Source organism: Ptychodera flava, chromosome 18, assembly GCF_041260155.1.
Source record: "Ptychodera flava strain L36383 chromosome 18, AS_Pfla_20210202, whole genome shotgun sequence".
In the NCBI taxonomy this organism is placed as follows: Eukaryota; Metazoa; Hemichordata; class Enteropneusta; family Ptychoderidae; genus Ptychodera; species Ptychodera flava.
In genome coordinates, this window is record NC_091945.1 from 36,804,196 (window position 1) to 36,825,183 (window position 20,988).

General features: G+C 35.6%; 2 protein-coding genes across 2 annotated transcripts in view; one reads left to right on the plus strand and one right to left on the minus strand.

Annotated features, from left to right (window-relative positions):
* LOC139117517 (DNA-binding protein RFX7-like) overlaps positions 1-15,293 on the minus strand; it is a 54,454-nt gene extending 39,161 nt beyond the window's left edge. Inside the window, exon 1 of the mRNA XM_070680710.1 lies at positions 14,821-15,293. Within this exon, the coding sequence (XP_070536811.1) occupies positions 14,821-14,906 (86 nt within the window). The 5' untranslated portion in view covers positions 14,907-15,293. The remainder of the gene's footprint in view (positions 1-14,820) is intronic.
* A 244-nt stretch (positions 15,294-15,537) lies between these two features.
* On the plus strand, positions 15,538-20,774 carry LOC139117527 (protein CDV3 homolog). Its single transcript, XM_070680729.1, has 5 exons — positions 15,538-15,900; positions 17,206-17,291; positions 18,620-18,765; positions 19,432-19,609; positions 19,954-20,774. The coding sequence occupies exons 1-5, from the start codon at positions 15,664-15,666 to the stop codon at positions 20,075-20,077; spliced, it is 771 nt and encodes a 256-aa protein (XP_070536830.1). The 5' UTR covers positions 15,538-15,663; the 3' UTR covers positions 20,078-20,774.
* Positions 20,775-20,988: the final 214 nt, after the last annotated feature.

The following is a 20,988-nucleotide window of genomic DNA, read 5'->3' on the forward strand; positions in this document are numbered from 1 at the left end:
TAGAGTATCCCTGGATAAGTCATAGTGGGGGTAGAGTATCCCTGGATAAGTCATAGTGGGGGTATAGTATCCCTGGATAAGTCATAGTGGGGGTAGAGTATCCCTGGATAAGTCATAGTAGGGATAGAGAATCCCTGGATAAGTCATAGTGGGGTATAGTATCCCTGGATAAGTCATAGTGGGGTAGAGTATCCCTGGATAAGTCATAGTGGGGGTAGAGTATCCCTAATAAGTCATAGTTGGGGTAGAGTATCCCTGGATAAGTCATAGTGGGGGTAGAGTATCCCTGGATAAGTCATAGTGGGGGTAGAGTATCCCTGGATAAGTCATAGTGGGGTTAGAGTATCCCTGGATAAGTCACAATGGGGGTAGAGTATCCCTGGATAAGTCATAGTGGGGGTAGAGTATCCCTGGATAAGTCACAATGGGGGTAGAGTATCCCTGGATAAGTCATAGTGGGGGTAGAGTATCCCTGATAAGTCATAGTGGGGGTAGAGTATCCCTGGATAAGTCATAGTGGGGGTAGAGTATCCCTGGATAAGTCATAGTGGGGGTAGAGTATCCCTGGATAAGTCATAGTGGGGGTAGAGTATCCCTGGATAAGTCATAGTGGGGTTAGAGTATCCCTGGATAAGTCACAATGGGGGTAGAGTATCCCTGGATAAGTCATAGTGGGGGTAGAGTATCCCTGGATAAGTCATAGTGGGGGTAGAGTATCCCTGGATAAGTCATAGTGGGGGTAGAGTATCCCTGGATAAGTCATAGTGGGGGTAGAGTATCCCTGGATAAGTCATAGTGGGGGTAGAGTATCCCTGGATAAGTCATAGTGGGGGTAGAGTATCCCTGGATAAGTCATAGTGGGGGTAGAGTATCCCTGGATAAGTCATAGTGGGGTTAGAGATCCCTGGATAAGTGGGTGTAGAGTATCCCTGGATGAGTCATAGTGGGGGTAGAGTATCCCTGGATAAGTCATAGTTGGGGTATAGTATCCCTGGATAAGTCATAGTGGGGGTAGAGTATCCCTGGATAAGTCATAGTGGGGGTAGAGTATCCCTGGATAAGTCATAGTGGGGGTAGAGTATCCCTGGATAAGTCACAGTGGGGTAGAGTATCCCTGGATAAGTCATAGTGGGGGTTGAGTATCCTGGATAAGTCATAGTGGGGGTAGAGTATCCCTGGATAAGTCATAGAGGGGGTAGAGTATCCCTGGATAAGTCATAGTGGGGTTAGAGCATCCCTGGGAAAGTAGTGGCCATGAGACTATGTACATGTGGTGACCATGGTATTAAGTAGTGGCCATGATACTACTTATTGGCCATTGCAAATGAGCGTGGTACAGAGTAGTGAGCATGGTACGGAGTAGTAAGCACCGAGTGAGCATGAAATCGAATAGTGAGCTTGGTACGGAGTAAACCTAAATATAGACCAATCTTTCATAACTTTACAAAAGAAAGCATGAACACACCCCAAAATAAGAAACACAGGTGATATTTCTGGGCCACAATACACAAACAAAAGTCACCTCATCGCTTGATCAATCTGATGACGACACAGCCTCTTTAATTTCATGATGATTTTTTGGTCACAATACACAAACAAACGTCAACAATGTTATCAGTTGATCTATCTGATGACGACACAACTCTCTTTATTTTCACGGTAATTTCTTGGTCACAATGCACAAACAAAAGTCACCTTATCAGTCAATCTCTATGATGACGACATACTCTCATTATTCTAATTGCAAGTTCCGTACGTCATGGCAAATGATGCTTGCATATAGACACATATAAAAGGACATTGTTAAAGAAATATAACGAGTACGACATGAACAGCATTCTTTGTAATTTACGGGTGCAAAAGGTGAGTTGAAAATTGTAATGGGAATGTCGTGATTTAACTTTTCAACCTGAAAATTCACACATATCTCCTCAGATGGCTTTGAAAAGTGAACTTTAATTCTGTTGAGATGGTTTTAAGCTATTAATGTTTAAGTAGCCAAACAAGACTCTAAATACTAGTGAAACATTATTGTTTTGTTACAGAAGACTAATTTTATTGATAAACTTCTTTCTTGTCTTTAAATAGAAGTTTGCCATTACTGGTAGCTGTAAATGGTGTTTTACAAAGCCATTACTGGTGTACCGTTACAAGTTTACCACAGACCCTATAATACTAATAAATGAAGATGAATCTTTTGTCATTGACACATGAAATTCAGTGCAGGGAAAATCCAAGCGCTTGTTCAATGGAAGGCAAGTCACAGATGTTTTAAATTACTGTTAGATGAACCTGAACGGTTTAAAGTACGCCTTGTTGCCCATTATTAAAGTGAATCAGTATGATGATTTAACATGTTGATACTTTTCTAAACCTAAATAAAGCCTTAAATTGCTACATGCAATGTCACAAAATACAAATATTTATAATATTATAAATGAAGTGGCAATAGAAGTGTCAAATATTTATAATATCATAAATGAAGTGGCAATAGAAGTGGTCATGTGGCAGTGACAGGATTAAACACATGTTTGTACACTAGGTTTGTTGGTAAAAGATGATTCTAAAGTACTTATCACTATTTTGAAATTGTTACACACACGTTAAATGCAGATAACAAGTTCATTGATGGCCATGACATAGAATCATGGGATACAGGTACAGCCAACTGATTTACACAATTTTCTAACCTAAAGCATGTAATGAATTCCGATATGGTATACTCCAACCATTTCATTGAGTCAATAGCTCCAATATAGGACCAACTTTTTAGGGACATAATGTGAGTTTACCTGCTGCAAACTAACATTTCATATTTTTTGAACTGACAGACGTCCCAGCATGAATACCTCTGCCAGAGTGCATTGCTAAAATGGTTAGCCTATTTCAATGAAGTGCTTACCACAAACATTTTGCTCAAAACAATAGTATCAAGAGTTGTAGGATCCTTTATTCTCAGGTCTAACTAAAGATCAATATTTTCTCTAAAGCATTTAGTTTGTAACAACACTGGTATGAGTGCAAGTTTAACCTTGAAAAATGCACTGCTACTGCGTGTTAATAAATCATGAGCAGTTTTGACCAGAATACAGCAGTGAGTTCAAAAGTTTCTAACAAGTACATATCAATCGCAAATTTTCACTTTCTAAGCTGGAATATTATTTGACTCTATAATGTATCCATACACTGAAAAGGGTACAATGCAAAAAAGTAGCAATTCTCAAGTTCTTATGGTGGGAACACCTTAGAAACATGTACAGACATAAAGTATGTACATGTATACCATTGCACACAAAGTAACAGATGTACATGTATGCAAGCACATACACTCTTAGATCTGTACATGTACATACATTACACCATACATGTGTAATGAATGGTATTGGATACCTGATAATCTCAGTGGTTGTGCACTGATGTTGTAAATTATCACAGCTGTAAATGACAGAACTGTATTGCCATACACTGTAGTGTAGGACATGTCCATGACCACAAGATCTACGTTGATGCTGCATCCTAAAGTCACCAACTTCTTAACATTTTTGTTTGCAACTGTTGATGTCAGTTATTTAATACAGAAATAAGTTAAAGGGTGATTTCCTTTAGTGTGTTTTATTACATGTAAAATGCTTTAGCAATGACATGCATTTTAACTTCCACAAACTGTGCAGTCATGATTACCGAGGCAGAACTGTACGTAAATGTCAAGGTTCTAGATTAAAATGCAGTTCGGAAAACAATGTCCCTGATATGTAAATGAATTATTCAGTGCTCGCCTTTCATGAAATTTTAAAGTTAGATACTATTTCTCCTGTAAAAACAGAAAAAAGTGAAATAACTTCTATTAATGAAACTGAAAAATGAAACAAAACAAGAAAACAGCTAAACTTGACCTTTCAATGCAATGTACACCTGTTGATTACAAACTGGGATCATATCAGCATACAAGTCACGAATTGATTACGTGTGGTACATGTCAGTGAAATAGCATTATACCGCAATATTTGCAAACAATTGTACTACGACTCTTTTCATTAAAGTAGGTCAAAAATCAGGAGTATCCGGCAAGGCACTAATTTTACAGTTGATCTATTAAAAGAAAGGTGATCTGGTACATGAGTAGTCATGCGTAGGACTGGTCTTTTGAACTGCTTGATGTTCAAAGAAGCGACAACTGACGTCACAGTTTATGACTTCTTTGGAACACATTATTTAAAGTAACTATTAATGAAGACAAAGGATTTGAAATGTTAAATGTGGCCCGGAACAAGGGAATTAGATCCAGTAGGGTCTGTTCACACTACCTACATAAAGCATTTAGAGAAAGCTCATAAATATCAAACCATTCTTGAGAAAGGTGGATTTTATGGGTGTATAACTTACAGTGTAGTATTAGATTGAATTAGAATTTCTTGTTCAAACTTGATAAGTTTCCTTTCCCAACACAGTTTCAGACTGGAAATTTCTATTCAATCTTTGGAATTTATGTTGTACAGAAAGTAAAACAACACACAGAAATTTAAACTTTCCACATCAAATGATCAGAAACCTGCAACAGGGTTGTTTAGCATCTCCATTTCAAGAGGGGTTTATCTTCCTGCTAGTCTTGGCAACCTACCGGGGAGAGAATGTTAAAACAGACATAAAACATTTATCAACTTTGAACTTTCAGGCCTGGCTGCAGTGAACTCTACGGCTATAACACTGCCATGGCTGAAAACGTGTCATCATAGCTGACCAAATCTAAAGAAAAAGTACAAACATAGACTGTACATTTGTACTGGTGAAAGTGTTCACCTTTGCCTGCAAGATTTATCACTTCCCAATCTGCTAAGTCTGTAAAAAGCAGTATTGAGCAAAAACTTGTGCTTATTTTCATCTTCGCCCTATAGTTGGCACAGAGGGTCAAGTCAATAAAATCATGTTTACAATATCTCTGTTTTCTGGGGCCTTAAAATGTCAATAGGACAAGTTATGCTTCACTGGTTTTTATTCAACTTGACCTGATAGTGACAGATGAACTTGGTAGGATTAAAGGGTTTTATAGAACTATCAAGAATGTTACACCAGGATGATAGTTTGGAAAGATTACACCTTGCAAGCCTTGCGTTTTATTTTGAGAAGAGTTGTTGACAATAACAGACCTTTCAGCACTGACTAACACCTGGTGTTTTCATCAAGGTCATGTTCAATTACCTTGAGAAGACGTAATTAATATGAATTACTTTGTTAACACTTTGATAATGACACCAGTGTTGCTCATTATAGCAAGCCACTTCCTTCCTAGCAAGTATCTGTGTGAGCTCAATTTAAAATTCGACAAGTTGCACTGAAGTTACAGATTCTCAACAAAAACATATACATGTACATGTATGGCTGCTACATTAATATCAACAAGTCATCGTTGATGACACAGTCCCCACTTGTTAATAATGGGTACTTTGATTACATGTCCTCAGAGAGGATAGAGTCCTCTTCATTAATTAGGTCTGTGATAAAAATACTTTGATACAGATGGCGCTCAATGGCCAAGAATGAGTTCCATGGTGATGAAACATAAAACCAATGTAGGCCACCATCCTAAAGTTCATAAAATGAGTCAACTAGGAATTAATCAACAGGCTGTTGCAAAACATTTTTGCATACAATTCTAACACTTAACAGATTATCACTGGTACCATATTTCATAAAGTTGATGCAGTATTTACAACACTATGAGATCAACATCTGTATCAAGTTTCATCACATTTGACGTTGTATTAATTTGTGGCTATATCACCCTAATTAGGAAAGTTCATTACTTATGCAATTACAAATTAATTAAAATGACACTGATAAATGTCTTTTTCAATGTTAAAGCAATGTGAGCTTAACATCGGTTAACATCTGTATAAAGTTTCATGAATTTGATGCAGTACATATTTCTTGACATATCAGCCTACTTACGAAACTTCAATAATTGACATGTTACTGCTACATGACGTGAAACAAATTGACGAGCATTGTATGAAATAGGTCAATGTCAACTTTGAATGATACTGGTGGAAATATGTCTGAGTTATGGCTCTGTACATGAAAACATCGTAATAAAATGGCTGCCTAGCAACCATATTGGATCGTATCACATAAAAAATCGACGTACATATGTATGACATAGGTCAATGTCCTTGTACCAACTTTGAATAAAATCAGTTGAGATATGCCTGAGTTATGCCTCTGTATATGAAAAAATCGTAACAAAATGACCACACAGCAGCCATATTGGATCGTATCACAAAACAAATTGACGTGCATATCTATGACATTGGTCAATGTCCTTGTACCAACTTTGAATAAAATCGGTTGAGATATGCCTGAGTTATGCCTCTGTATATGAAAAAATTGTAATAAAATGGCCGCCTAGCGGCCATATTGGATTGTATCACAAAACAATCGACGTGCATATCTATGAAATTGGTCAATGTCCTTGTAGCAATGTTGAATAAAATCGGTTGAAACATGTCTGAGTTGTGGCTCTGTACATGAAAAAATCATAATAAAATGGCCGCCTGGCGGCCATATTGGATCTTATCACAAAAAAATTGACAAGCATATCTATGACATTGGTCAATGTCTTTGTACCAACCTTGAATAAAATAAGTTGAAACATGTCTGAGTTATGGCTCTGTACATGAAAAAATCGTAATAAAATGGCCGCCTGGCGGCCATATTGGATCGTATCACGAAGAAAATTGACGTGCATATCTATGACATTGGTCAATGTCCTTGTACCAACTTTGAATAAAATTGGTTGAAACATGTCTGAGTTATGGCTCTGTACATGAAAAAATCGTAATAAAATGGCCGCCTGGCGGCCATATTGGATCGTATCCCAAAACAAATCGACGTGCATCTGTATGACATATGAAGTAATCCTTGTACCAAGTTTGAATGAAATCGCTTCTTGCATCTCTGAGATATCTGTGTGAACGGACGGACGCACGCACACACACACACATGCACGCACGCACGGACGCACGCACGGACATGACCAAACCTATAAGTCCCCCCGGACGGTGTCCGTGGGGACTAATAAAATCAAATCCAGTCTTAATTATATCGCCCTTCACAAAGTTACCGGGGCAAGTTTTTTATTAGCTCTATTTTCAAACAAAGTCTAACTCGATCTCCAAACAAATTCACAAAACTCACTTTCAATGGAGAATAAATGATTGACAGTATGGTCAATGTCAATATACACCACGTGAGAACCAGAGATTGAAGATTGCTGCTTTACAGTTAGTTGGATATTTACACTCATCTTTGGTAAATGTCTCCTCAAACAAAACATAGAGCACAAATGTGTGAACATAGTTAAAGGCCAGAGACTTGATCCCTGGGATCAATTTTGTTCTAATCTGTAAGAGGATTATAGAGGTGTTGTAGCCTTTTGTTTTCCATTGAAATTGTAATCTAGTCAGTAAATTTCCTTGCAAGACAATCTGACGCTGACATAGGCCTTTAAACCTGAAGTAGGCAACTGGAGATAGATTATATTCATCTGTATTTTCTGGATGAATACTGAATTTTATGTTCATAACGATACACACATTGTGACACAGTGTTACTAAATTTAAGGCTAAGCCATCAGCTTCTATGAAACTTGTGAGGAAGTTGTATCTATTTTTATATTCCAGTTTCTCATGAAACTGTGGTAGGCAGTGTATCTCTTCTTTAAGACAAAATAGGATATAGTAAAGAAATTTCAAATAAATCTTAGTTTAACATTTTTAGACTTATTTAACTTTCTTATAATTTCACTCACTTACAGCTGGTGTTGTATGACACGCAACTTCCTGTGAATGCCTGCTTTTCTGTTATTTGCCATAAAAACACAAGAAAGAGATCACAATGGAACAGAAAAATTTATTTTCAGAATTGAATACTGTGGATGCTGATCGAATCAGTTTGTAAACTCAGAACAAGGTATTATTACCCACAATGCAATGCCTAGATTATCATATATCATCAGTAACTCATTGATGATTTAGTGATTACAGCAAACAATATCAGAGTTACTATCACAAAACCATACTCACAAGTATATGAAATTTAGCAACAAATGCCTAGTAAATACTTTTTAAGTCAAAACTTTATTTCACATATATCAATTAAAATACATACTGTACCAGCACACACACATGCTATGTGGATGTAGAGAATAATCAACCTATAATGATTGACAAAGCACTTGGATGCAAATGAAAAGATAATATTGATATAACTTTCAAAAATTTGGATGTATGGACAACTTACTTGCCAGCTAATCCTTGATTAGAACCTCTCATACTACTCAGAACTTACAAGGCAAACATTCAACCATGGTATTCTGTCTGGTAATTATGAATTATGACAATTTGAGAAAAAATAAGTAAAGTTACCAGATTCGTCAGAGGTGTGCCTATTGAGTCATCTACTTTCAAAGCATTTGCAAAATTTTTGTCAAATTATTCATACTGGACATGTTTTCTACAGATATCAAAGAGACAAAGTTCAGACATGGCAGTTCAACATGGAAAATTCCATTTGCAAGATTACTGAGTGAATCCGCTAAAAGAATGGGATACTTCAACTGAAGCTGGAGCTGGGATGAAACTGAAAGAGGTGGAGACATTTGACAGCATTCCCTGATGACAATGTATTGTACATACAACCAACTGTATCTGTGAACAACCATATATCTTGTGGAAGATGGAGTTTCACAGAGGATGATGGGTGGAGTTTGAAGTCAAACAGTGAAAGACGTCACCCTATAAAAGCTCTCACAAATTAATGAGATAGAATCTCTTGATAGGATGGCTATTATATGGTGTATGGTGTGACAGTCTGTAAAACCAATCAGCCTTGACAGGTGTGTCTTTCTACTCTGTCTTATGCAGAAGAACTGGTAAAAATTGTGTTGGACTGAAGTGAATGCAGTATTTGCTCTAAATATTGACACAAACGCGACTCTTGTGAATAAATATGATATTATACTATACTTTTCATGTTATATTTATTAATATAGATCTTTCTCACCTGGTAAAATTAAAGGAAGTTAAGAGTCAAACCAGAGTGGCTGTGCATGTGCATTTATGTAGCAGTACGTGCAACATAAAACGTATTGATTTGCTTAATGACGTGACAATGATGAAAACCACAATAGTACACTACAATTACCATTTGATGAAAGAGATTTCCCAAAGACTAAAACTCCACTTGATGAAAGATACTACTGTAGGGAAAGGTAGCTTCCGTCGCTGGCTTAATTTGGACATGATTTATGGATTTCAGACAACGGAGATGCTGCAGGCTACAACTGGCATTTCCACTTGAATTCACTGTGCCTATAACACCGAATTCAGGCACCTGTTGAGAAACTGGGTGTCTTGTAAATGTATGTATTCATATACAAAAGGCCATGCCAATACACCACATTTAAGTTGAACACCATTTCAAAAGAATGTAATCAATATTTGCGTCTTGAACATGCATGCTGGGAAGACTGTCCCTGGTCAATATCAAGGGTAAATGAATCACTTTTGTATACATGTAGGTCCTACTTTTTACACATCATACATCATTATTTCTATTGGATTTTATCTACTTTTGTTACACAAGCTTACTTTATCAATCTTGACCTTTTTGTCAATATTTGAACTTCATTTGAAAAACTACCTTTTCTTAATTGAAAAAGGTTTTAAGGAAGACAGCAGACTTCAAATTCATAAAAAATTTCATCGGTATAAAGATCTCCATGTTGGTCTGCTAGGAATTCAGTCAAGAGAAAGTACTGATGCACATCACTAAAGGATGGAATATTTATAAGCTGTGTAATGAACGAAAGCTATAGAAGGATAGCAACCGTGTACATGTTGTCATCTTTTCTTTCATATGTAAGTTTTTTCATGATATTTGCACCTGGGATCAAATAGCATGCTTGATGTCTACACAAACAAGGATAATGATGTAGAAATATTTAACCTAAACTTTGTGGCATATATCAGTAGCAGTTATTCACTTACATATCAACTACATTTGCAACGTAAAATATTCACTGCCTTCAAACATTAGCTTTCTTAATGTGTGTGAGGTAGAGAAATTGACACATGTGACATTGTAGTCAAACTGACGATTTCTTTCATTAAAATGCTAAAGTCACTGTTTTTCTAAAGCTTTTGCACATAAAAAACTGAAATACAATTCTTAAATCAATGATGAATTAAAATAACATTGCCTTGTCACAGCATGATGTGCATCATAAATTGCTTTACTTTAATCCACCTAAAACCAAAGTTTGTTTGTTAGAACTAAGGTTATAATAGCAATACGTGTCTGGTAGGCAACAACTACTGTACATGTAAATACACCATTGTCTGTCTTATCTGTTTGTTAGTGTACACAGGATTGACGCTACATGTACATATATGTTTTGTCAACTACCGGTACTCTAAGTACATCACACGAGAAACACAACCGACTTTTCAAATGATGCAAAATTCACAAATTAATGACCACAGCCAGCAAGTTCATCGTTTGTCTGATTCCTTAAACACTCTCATTTGTTTCTGTATGACAGGTAAATCATAAGAGTTTGATAAAATTGAAAACAATGAAGCCTTTGATATATTGCTTGATTATGAAACGTTTCATAAACTGTGTAAACAAAATTGGGACATAAAGTGTAGATGTCTGTAATTTCTGTAAAGCTTTAACTATGGAACATATCATAGCTATACCACAGAGTGATAACCCAGCAGTATTACATCAGCCATCTGATCTCTGTTTTGAAATATCATTCCAACCCTTTGACCCAACTCACTAGTCATAAATGTTTGACGAATTTCCTCATAAATATTATTCTACAATTACAAGTCATCATTAATATATGCAGTTAATTGGGTCTATGATTTTTTGAAACATTCCATACATCTTCAAGACCAATCAGAACATTTGAATAAATAGCAATACAAACAGATATAAAAGTGGCTTCCTTTTATATTCATGACATGCACTGTGGAGGAAAAGAAGGCGGTGACATCAATGACAACAAAGCTATAAAAGTCCAAAAGTAAAGTTAATGATATACAACATGTGTGGTATCTTTGTAGATACATACATTTATGTACATGAACTGACATTAATACATGTCTGTTCAGCTGTCTCACTATATATCCATATACAAGATATATTATAAGTATTTCCTAAAATTTATGGGATAAAATTAAAACTCTATGCAAAAAAGGGTTCGAAAAGTAATTTTACCTATAAAATACATCTCCTTGAGCAAGAAATTGTTATCACGGACTTCTTGGTTCAGATTCTGCAAATTATAAATGGTTTAGTACCTGCACATATGTATATTAGCATTATAATGAAATTCAACATGCATTAGTTATATCATACTGTGTCGGTTATTATATCATTGGAGTGTATGCCACCAAGAGAAATGTGCTGCAAATTTTATCTCCAATCCAAAATTAGTAGACACTTCCTCTATTGAATGTCTGGGTATAACTCAATAATGGAAAACATATCAGACACAAATCAGAAATCAGTACATGCCTGTTGGAATGAATAAATGAAAAAAGTGTACAATGAATGAGAAAAGTTTTACACATGGTGTAAAAGGAATATTTTCATTCAAGAAAATCAGAGTAGGAGTACATTTTGTACCTCATTACATAGTACAGTCAGTAAGGGCTTTTTAAAAGTTATACTACACACAGCTAAGCAAGAACTCTACATCCATGGTGTTCCAAACAAAAAATGAACTTGACCAAAAGAGTAATAATTGAAATGAACAAGAGTAAACATACAACTGTAGCAGTGTGAGGGATTTATTATTCATGACAGCTTGAAGACATTAACGGACCAAAAGAGACAACAATTTTGACTCTTTCATTAAGCATAGTCCCTGCACCATCACTCAGTTGGGCTTGCATCAAGTAAGCTGGCTTGCTGAGGGCACTTGCAAGCACTTACCAACATGCACGCTATTCAACAAAGTTTGCCAAAGGATCATGAATAGAGAAGTCAACTTCTGCCATGTGCTGCATGCAGTACATTACTCAGACCACAATGACAAAAATAGGTCACAAATAATCCAGGAATCGCAGCTAAAGTGACATATCAAGGTCATCAAATGTTAATAATTCAAAAAAGAACATACAATAAACCTTTACAACACACTTGGACTTGACTTTTTCGAAAACTAATATTATTTAGCTGCTTTTCAGGTGGTGCAAATCACCAGTTATATAAACAGAAAATCTATCAAGACATAAAATGAGACTAAATCTGGGGAATCTTAAATTTGAATATTATCTTTGTAGTCAGGCTTTAAAATCCTTTGTAGCTTATGGCAACAAACAGTGTCTACAACACCTGGAACAAATTCATATTAGAACAACTTATAGAACCTATGAAGTCCATTGGTGATACAACTATGCCCATTGGGCCATCTTTCTCTACATTTCCATTGTCCTACCTGTATTTGGACAAACCATTGTCACCGATACCTTATTGGCTTAAAAGAGTAAAGAAAATAATGATGACCCACCAAACTAAGGCAAAAAAGATATTACTGAGGTATCAGCTTCACTTAATATTTAAAATGTTCAATAATTATTTTCCCAAAGTTTCTCACTGAGTCAAGTGGGGAATTAATGCTAGCTGTTTTAATAGAGCTGTGTTTATCAAGTGTCATTGAAGTAAAAAAGATTTTTGCATTACTTCTGGGTATAAAGTCAATAGTACCACTGAACTAATAACTATCAGTTTTCATCATTCTGCATTTAGATCCTACTGTGATAGACCTTGTACTGTCACAATGTAATGCATACATTCAGAGACTGTTTTCACATTTAAACAGAGTAAGTACCTAGAGAAACATTAAAAGTTGATAGAAACAGGAAAAAAATACAAAACGCAAACATCATGACATGTTTCAACAACCACTAGTGAATTCCCCCTAATACAGACAAGATTTAATGGTGAATTCTCAAAGAATCAAATTAATTAAGGCTAACCGTGGCGACCAATCCATGCTTTGAAAGATATGGCTACAGGCTTTGTGCACATGTTGTAACCTTCAGTCTATGTACATGGTACATACATGTGCAGTATACACTGCGTTGATAAGAACTTGCATGACAGGGTCGTAAAACAAAACATAGACCAGTTAAAGCCACACATAAACCAAACTGCAGTGCATTGAATTTATTAACTCTCTACTATGTACTAGACCAGTTCATTGCAATGGTTCATACTGGGTAATGTATATCAAAAGACAACTTGCCATACCGTAATGGTGATTACAAAATGTTCAACAATGAGACAGGGCTTGCTACTACTCTCACAGACCAAATACAAGGTCAAAAACAGTTTAGGCCGATACATGGAAATCTAACCTGACGTAAACAAACTCAATGCAAAGTTTTTGTGATGTCGAACAGTCAACAGCACTATCATATGTAGATTGATTTTATCAATCATATTTAGTTTGGACCTAAAGACCATTAAAACGTAAGATATCTACCCATACAATAAACTTTCTGTCTTCATTTCTTTTGAAACAAGCACTTTGTCAAGTATTTCAAGTATAAACTTTGCAAATGCACGATTTCAGGATACTTTGGTGACTCCACTAATTAAAATATCTTTTCCATTAAAGTTTATTTTTCATTCATTACAGTTTACTATTTGCCAACTTCACCAAAATAACACAATTACCACACTAGTACCTCACAATCGTATTGACGTACAGGCATACAATCACACCTTAACTTACACTGCACAGATGTAAAGTGTCACTTGACAGCAAATGTATACAGTGAAACTTATTGAGAGAAGAACAGATCTGCCCTGAAGTCCAGCAGGATTCAATATGAGTACTACAGTACCTAAACTAGAATTGCACTAGATTCAGATAAGATTAGAAAGTGTGAAACATAATTGTGATAGCATTATTTTCAAATAAGTACATATATGAATGATATTCATGTTTATATGTAAGCATAACGAACTGGTATTGGTTTCTGAATTTAGATAATGAAGTCATGAAATCGCCCTTGACGTTAATTCTTTCACCCTTCACTTCAATTTGGACGAAAAGAAAATGACTTTCGAATTACTCAAGAAATTCTTTTACAGAATTGAATGAAGTTGCCCTTTCTGTGTGGTTATGTGTTTTTACTAGAAAAGATTAATGATAGGTACCTCAACTACTATGAGTTTTCTCCCTCTTCAATAATATTTTAATTTGAAAATTGAAAATTTCTTTTTTCACCATTACACGGTACCTAACCCAATGGAATTTTGCAGCAGACAGTCTTAGTACTTACTGGGAAAAGTGAAATGCATTATTTATGAATAAATAAATAAACCAAATAATGAACAAATAAAACTAAACAGGGAGATATGGAAGTCAGAAATAACTTTTGGTAGCACTAAACACTCACAATTTCACAATTCTTTCAATTTCTTGAATGTACGTAACTACTACACTTTGCACAATTCACTGGTATAGTACTATACATAACCAAAGGAAACGTGATCTATTGTTGTTGAAAACACTCATCATTGCAACAAGTATGACTGGATCTTCATTATTTTGCTTCAAGTGACTAACACACTGTCCTCTAATAAGCTGCAGTTGCTTCATTGGTAGAAAAGAAATCCTTTTGAAAGAGCAGTTTAACTGAAATGTTAGCCTAATCTTGCAATGATCTTGCTAGTTAAATTACATGCTCACTGCATTGTGGGTATACAATTACTACATTAGCAGAACAGATGACTTACCTAACCATACTTTCAACTCCTTTCTTCCACGATTCTGTTTTCGTTTGGACTCTGGTTGGGCTTTGCACTTTGCTGTTGTCTTCCATGGCCTGTCTTTATGCTTAGTTGCCAATAACATTCATCGGATTTGTTAAGCAAGATGGGACAGTATCAGTTGTCCGCGGTGCAGAAGTTCAATGTTGTGAGCTACTGCCTTCGCATGGTTCGGGTTTTTAAAAAGTTTGCTGTCAGGTAAGCGATCGAGCGGTTTCGCTGGGTCTCTGTGATTACTGGTCGTTCAGTTTGCACTTCATGTCTACAAGAAGAGGCAGTATCTGTTAGCTGCATTGATCATCCACGGCGTGATCGCTGGCCTCAAGGTAAGCGGCACTGTGCTGTGCTGGGTCAACTCTGACACCTTGCTGCACCATGCATGCCCTGGTGCTATCGCTTCGCGAGCCAGTTATAAGCACACAGCCTGGGATATCCCAGGATCCATAGACCACATGTGAAAGACTCCCCAACTAATTTGTTATGGGATGACAAGAAAATAAATGTTTGAATTAAATCATTAAAAAGTTCGATTTCCGGGAAGTTTTCGTTGAGTAAAAATGCATCAGATATACATCCTTTACTTCATGCTGTCTTTCTTCTAAACAATAAATAAATTTCAATCTTTTTAAATAATCATTTCTCGATACAGCATTAACAACTCTTGAGAAATCTAGGGAACCTGATTATTGCGCGTGCGCATTTTTGACTTCCGGGAACTCGTCGGGTCACCAGTGTATGCTGAGTCTTCCGTCTCATGTGATTTGAAAGACATTAACGTTGAAGAAATTGGGAAATTTTAATAGTAACACCATGGAGGATAAAGCACTTGATGATTTCTTTGCCAAAAAGGACAAAAAGAAAAAGAGCAAAGCTAAATTCACAACCACAGACGAGATTGCCAAGAAGTTACAGGATGGTGGTCAGCAGCCGGTGAGGAAAAAGAAGGAAAAGGAAAAATCTAGTACGTTGACATCGACATCTCAACCAGCTGCTTCCTCAGAAACAGAGCAGACACAAGAAGAACGTGAACGCCCTCAAGTTGTAGAGGTAAGATTGATTATGAAAGGCCATAATTCTAATAGTTACTACAGGATTATATTCACTGTCATTAGGGGTTGCGCAAAACTGTTGTACCCGATCGTTTCACATAGGACCACGTGTGGCATGTGTAGTCACGGTGTGTGGTGACTGACATGTCTGGAGTTTCCGAGATTTGAAATGGCCATGGTTCATGGCGTTAAATGATTTCCTGTATTCGCAATCAAATAGCAACGTCACTGTACCTAAAATCTACTTCATTTATGCACAATATGCATCGATACCCTAAAAACAAGACTGTGGTCAGCTTGAAGCCCTTTCGGGTCAAAGGTCGTAGTGGGCCCTCACCTTATGAAAGTAAAATGGACAACACTATGCAACGGAAGATAGTATTGCTTCACCTAAAATGGCCCCTGTCGTAAAACCTATGCAGCATTCATATGGAAATTTGTTGAGCATATCTATATGACATATCTCTTAATTGTTTATGTGCATTTTTTTCTATTTACCCTCAGTATAATGTCTCTACCACCATTTTATGTTACTAATTGTTAGCTATTGTAGACTGTCAGTAAGATTGGAGTGCAACTTTATGCATACAAAATTATTCATTTTAATAGATGTAAACCTCTCCAACAGTATGAAAGTTAAAATATCCTCATTTCATATCCAATGGAGAGCATGATTGTAGTTAAGTTAGGATTACGCTGTTGAGTGAACATGTATAGTACCATAAAGTTTGATCTAATTATCAATCTACTGTACCAATATAGGATACAGTGTTACTTTGATTGCATGTGACTGCTGGAGTGATACCATGTCTTTAAAATGCAGTAAAAAGTGTGTAAATGTGGTATCATAGAAAAAATCTTGCCATATTATAACAAGTGTGAAAGAGACAGACACAATTTCTACTGCAATTGTAACCCTTTCTCGCCTAGTGATGTTTTTAATATTTGCAATAAATTTATTTGTTCTGATATGTGATGTTTTCAACTTTGACTTTAAAACAGGGAACAGTATTCAGTATAAATGATTAATCAGTCATCAATGATACTTGATATAAAGATTTGACCGTCTTGCTGGTTTTGTTAATGCTCATTTGTCAAGTTTATTTCTTATTTCAAATGATACCATTGTATTGTAACAAGTATAGTATGTTTTATTGAGATGCAATATATGCTTTAGTTACAATTGTTATAAACATGGTAATAGTTAATTTCACTGTGAATGGTATGATGTATTATTAAGGTATAGGGATTAAGTTTTAAATTATCACACTCATTTCATCAAAAATGTGATGTGCTTTTACAGAAAAAAGATGAAGAGGAATGGAAGGAATATGATGAACCAGAAGAAAAAGATTACAGCGGACTTCGAATACAAGCGCTACAAATTGGGTAAGACTCCTAGTATGCTGATCCTTGTCACATCTCACTGAAAACTCACAAAAAATATTGAAGTAAATTCATCAGGCCCTTTTTCTTGAAACAAATACTCAAATTATGAATTATCTGGCGTACAATTTTAAGGGTTATCACATGAAGCTTGGTTGGTATTGCGTCTTATTCTTGTGATTTGTCCGCAATTTGACTCATTGCGGGCGACTCAGTATGTAACCTAATTCTGTATCACTGACACGAACACGGAATACCAACGTGACTCTCTGAGTCACAGCATGAACATTTGACATGTGTACCTTCTAATGGCTATGAAAGATGTCAAATGCAATACATACAAATTTTCAATGCATTTTGTTTGTTTGTTTTCAGTAAGACTATGCTAACTTGAACGTAAGTGCAATGGCCAAAAGCTGAAAGCTAACATCAAATTTTGACTATAATTATTAATTAAATTTCAGAGTGTCACAACTTCGGTTTGCTCAGCGTTTTATGTATATTAACATACCAATGTGACAACATGTACACCTGGCTGCAAGTAGTTCTCATCATAGTGAAAATATGATTCATATTTTAACATGTCAAAATATTGGTTTATATCAATATAAAATACTCTCTAACAATGGGAGAATGGCAATACAGGTATTGCATTTATGATAATTTCCGGTAATATTTCATGATATTGAAAAATTGTTATGTACAAGTAGAAAGACTTACAACTGAAATATGCTAACATGTTTTTTAAACAATAGAAAGTAACCATTGCCTCCAAATGCAGAGATTATGTTGAAGTTATTTACATAATAGTTATTTTCTATGTTACAAAAGATATGATAATCATATGTAATCTTACATCAGCTACTGGTACAGCTAATTTTATAAATTCATCTATGAAACTCAATCAATAGACTGATTAAAATCAGCTGTAAAGATTATTTACTTTCTTTTTTGCTATATTAGGTTGGTTGGAAAACAGAATAGCAAATGCAAAAGGCAGACAATATGGAGACTGAGATTCCTTTATTTTATTTTCGTCAGTGTGGAATGTTTCTCGATTTCTTTTGATCACAGTGCATTAAATGTGTAAAATGTTATTTCATCAAGCACATAAATTGACATACAGTGTGCACACTGCATGGGACTGTTACGATACAGTAACAGGTACAGATTGAATAGAATCTAATTTATTGTGTTTGCCCAGTGATATGTTATTATAACATCTGATTCTTAAAAATATTGCGTTTGGAATAGAAATTGTAAATATAGAAGCAAAACAAATGTTCTTATGGTCTGCTAATCAAGAATATTTATGATTTTTCCTTCCATAGTGCTGGTGCAGAGCAGGATGAAGATGCAGCAGAACCAGAAGAATACGATGAAGAAGGAGAATTGATTGTAAAACCAAAAGACACAGCAACTGGACCTTGGAAAATGGTTGAAGCTACATCAGCTCCAGCACCAGCTACACCAACAGGTAATATGTGTAATGATGTCTTGATTTCTCATTGTTAAGTAAGACACAGCAAGATGTCACGATTGAACTAGGAAATTGTACGGTTTTCATATTCATAAATTAGTACCATCAGTGCGACAGGTAATTATGAAATCTTTCATTTGGAATATTTTATAAAAGTGTAACATACAATGTTGTCATAAGAATTGTCTGTTGGTATACCCAGTCAGTGTATTTGAATTCTTGGCAAGTAGCAATAACAGTAATAACCAATCATGTGACAAGACAGCAAAAATAGTACAGCTGTAACCAAGACAATCACCACTTCCACAAATCACAATCCAAAAAGTTAGACTTGCCATCATCATGTGTGCTCTCTAAGCCAATATGACTCGCCATGATGCAACAAACTGCCTGTGACGCCAGCAAATTTTTTATTTGTAAAAATATAGGGCGGACACAAAAAATTTTCCACAATTTGGCAAATTCATGCAAAGTTTTCAGAAAGATAGTTTGTTAGAGGGCACACTGGCCATCATACCATACAATCCATTTGTCATGACCATTTTCTACAAATGTTCAGATGTAGGTGTTTTTGTACACCCATACACTCATAGATAAATGCTAGCCTCTCTAGTCATAACTCAACCAATTGTATAATTATTGACATGCTGTCTTTCCCATCAGAAACAGCCCCAGAACCTGCAGTCAGTAAACCCAGTGGTGTATACAGGCCACCAGGTGCAAGATTAGCAGCAAGTCAACCAATGCCACTACCAAGGAGGGGAGTAAAGGCTAAAGCACCAGATCTTCAAAGTGAACAACAATTTCCAACATTACTGGCTAGTCTAGAAAAACAACCAAGGTAAAAAATGAAAACATTATAAATCCTTAACATCAATACACAGATGTGCAGGATAATGAGAATATCATCAAAACTTGAGTTTTTATTTTCACAATGTGTAACAATAATCTACTGATGTACTAATCTCCTGACCTAGGTGAACAATAAAGGCTGTGAACATCCATGAATTTATTCTATAATATGTACTCTCTAAATTTAAAAACAGGCACATTTTACATCCTGTACAACCCAAACACTGAAGTTAACCACTCCCTAGTATTGTCATTGGAAGAATTTTACAGCATGTATGTCTGTCTTGTAACAACAAAATATCTATTGCTTTCTTTTCTTTTACTTACTTCCAGTGATACTTCTGATAAATACTTTGAAAGAGTTACAAGAGGAGGTAGAGCAACAGACAATATTCCTGGAAGCCAAGGCCCTAAACTGGATTTAGAAAACAAATATGCAGCTCTTAGTAAACACTGAGACAGGGATATCTCGGAACTTGAACATTAATGTGATGATCACCAAAACAAGGAACTGAAGAAACAATTCTTGTGGAATTAAAAACTGGAAGAGATGTGTTGTTGAACTTTGATTTGACTACAAGTGGTAAACAGAGAGTGAGATAATCTGCACTAGATGATTTGAATTGACCAGCTTATCCAGCAGATTGACATCATCCATCACAACATATAGCAGTGTAATTTGTGCAGTCCATATCATAACAGTTGTCTTTTCTTTGTTGTATGTTCACCCCTTTCTGCGGAATAGAATAGTCCTAGACAAAGATTGTTGCTATTACTAATTCCTGTGTAAGGTAGGGTTGAACAACAACAGTAGATTTACTATCTGAAAAGACACCGATACTTCCACAGAATAACTTGTATTTTTTTCCGTATTTGCCTTTTATAGTTAACAGTGAATAGTATACATATAGATGTCTGTTGCTCCGGCTAACTCATACAATCTTCATAATCCTGGCTGAGAAATGTAATACTGCCTGTACAGCAGTACATGCATTGTTTTAAAATATACAACCACTTTTATTTGCAATGTCCCAATTAGAATTAATTAAGAAAACAGCTATTAGTGCAAGATGCAAGGTATAATGATATTCAAATATGCAGATTACATTAATGAGCATTGTTTCGGTATTAAATTCTATGCTAATGACCCTTAATCAATGTGGAATATTCATGTACCTCGGATCTTGCATTGTATTAATTAAGAAAACAGTGATCTCAGATTTTCTCCAGCTATTGGTAATAAATGTAATTATATTCAAAGATAGTATCAAAGAAGCATATGACAGCTGGTGTCATATTCTCTACGTGGCATTATAGATTTATCACTGTTTCATATATGAAAATATTTCATAAATTGATATTGAGACT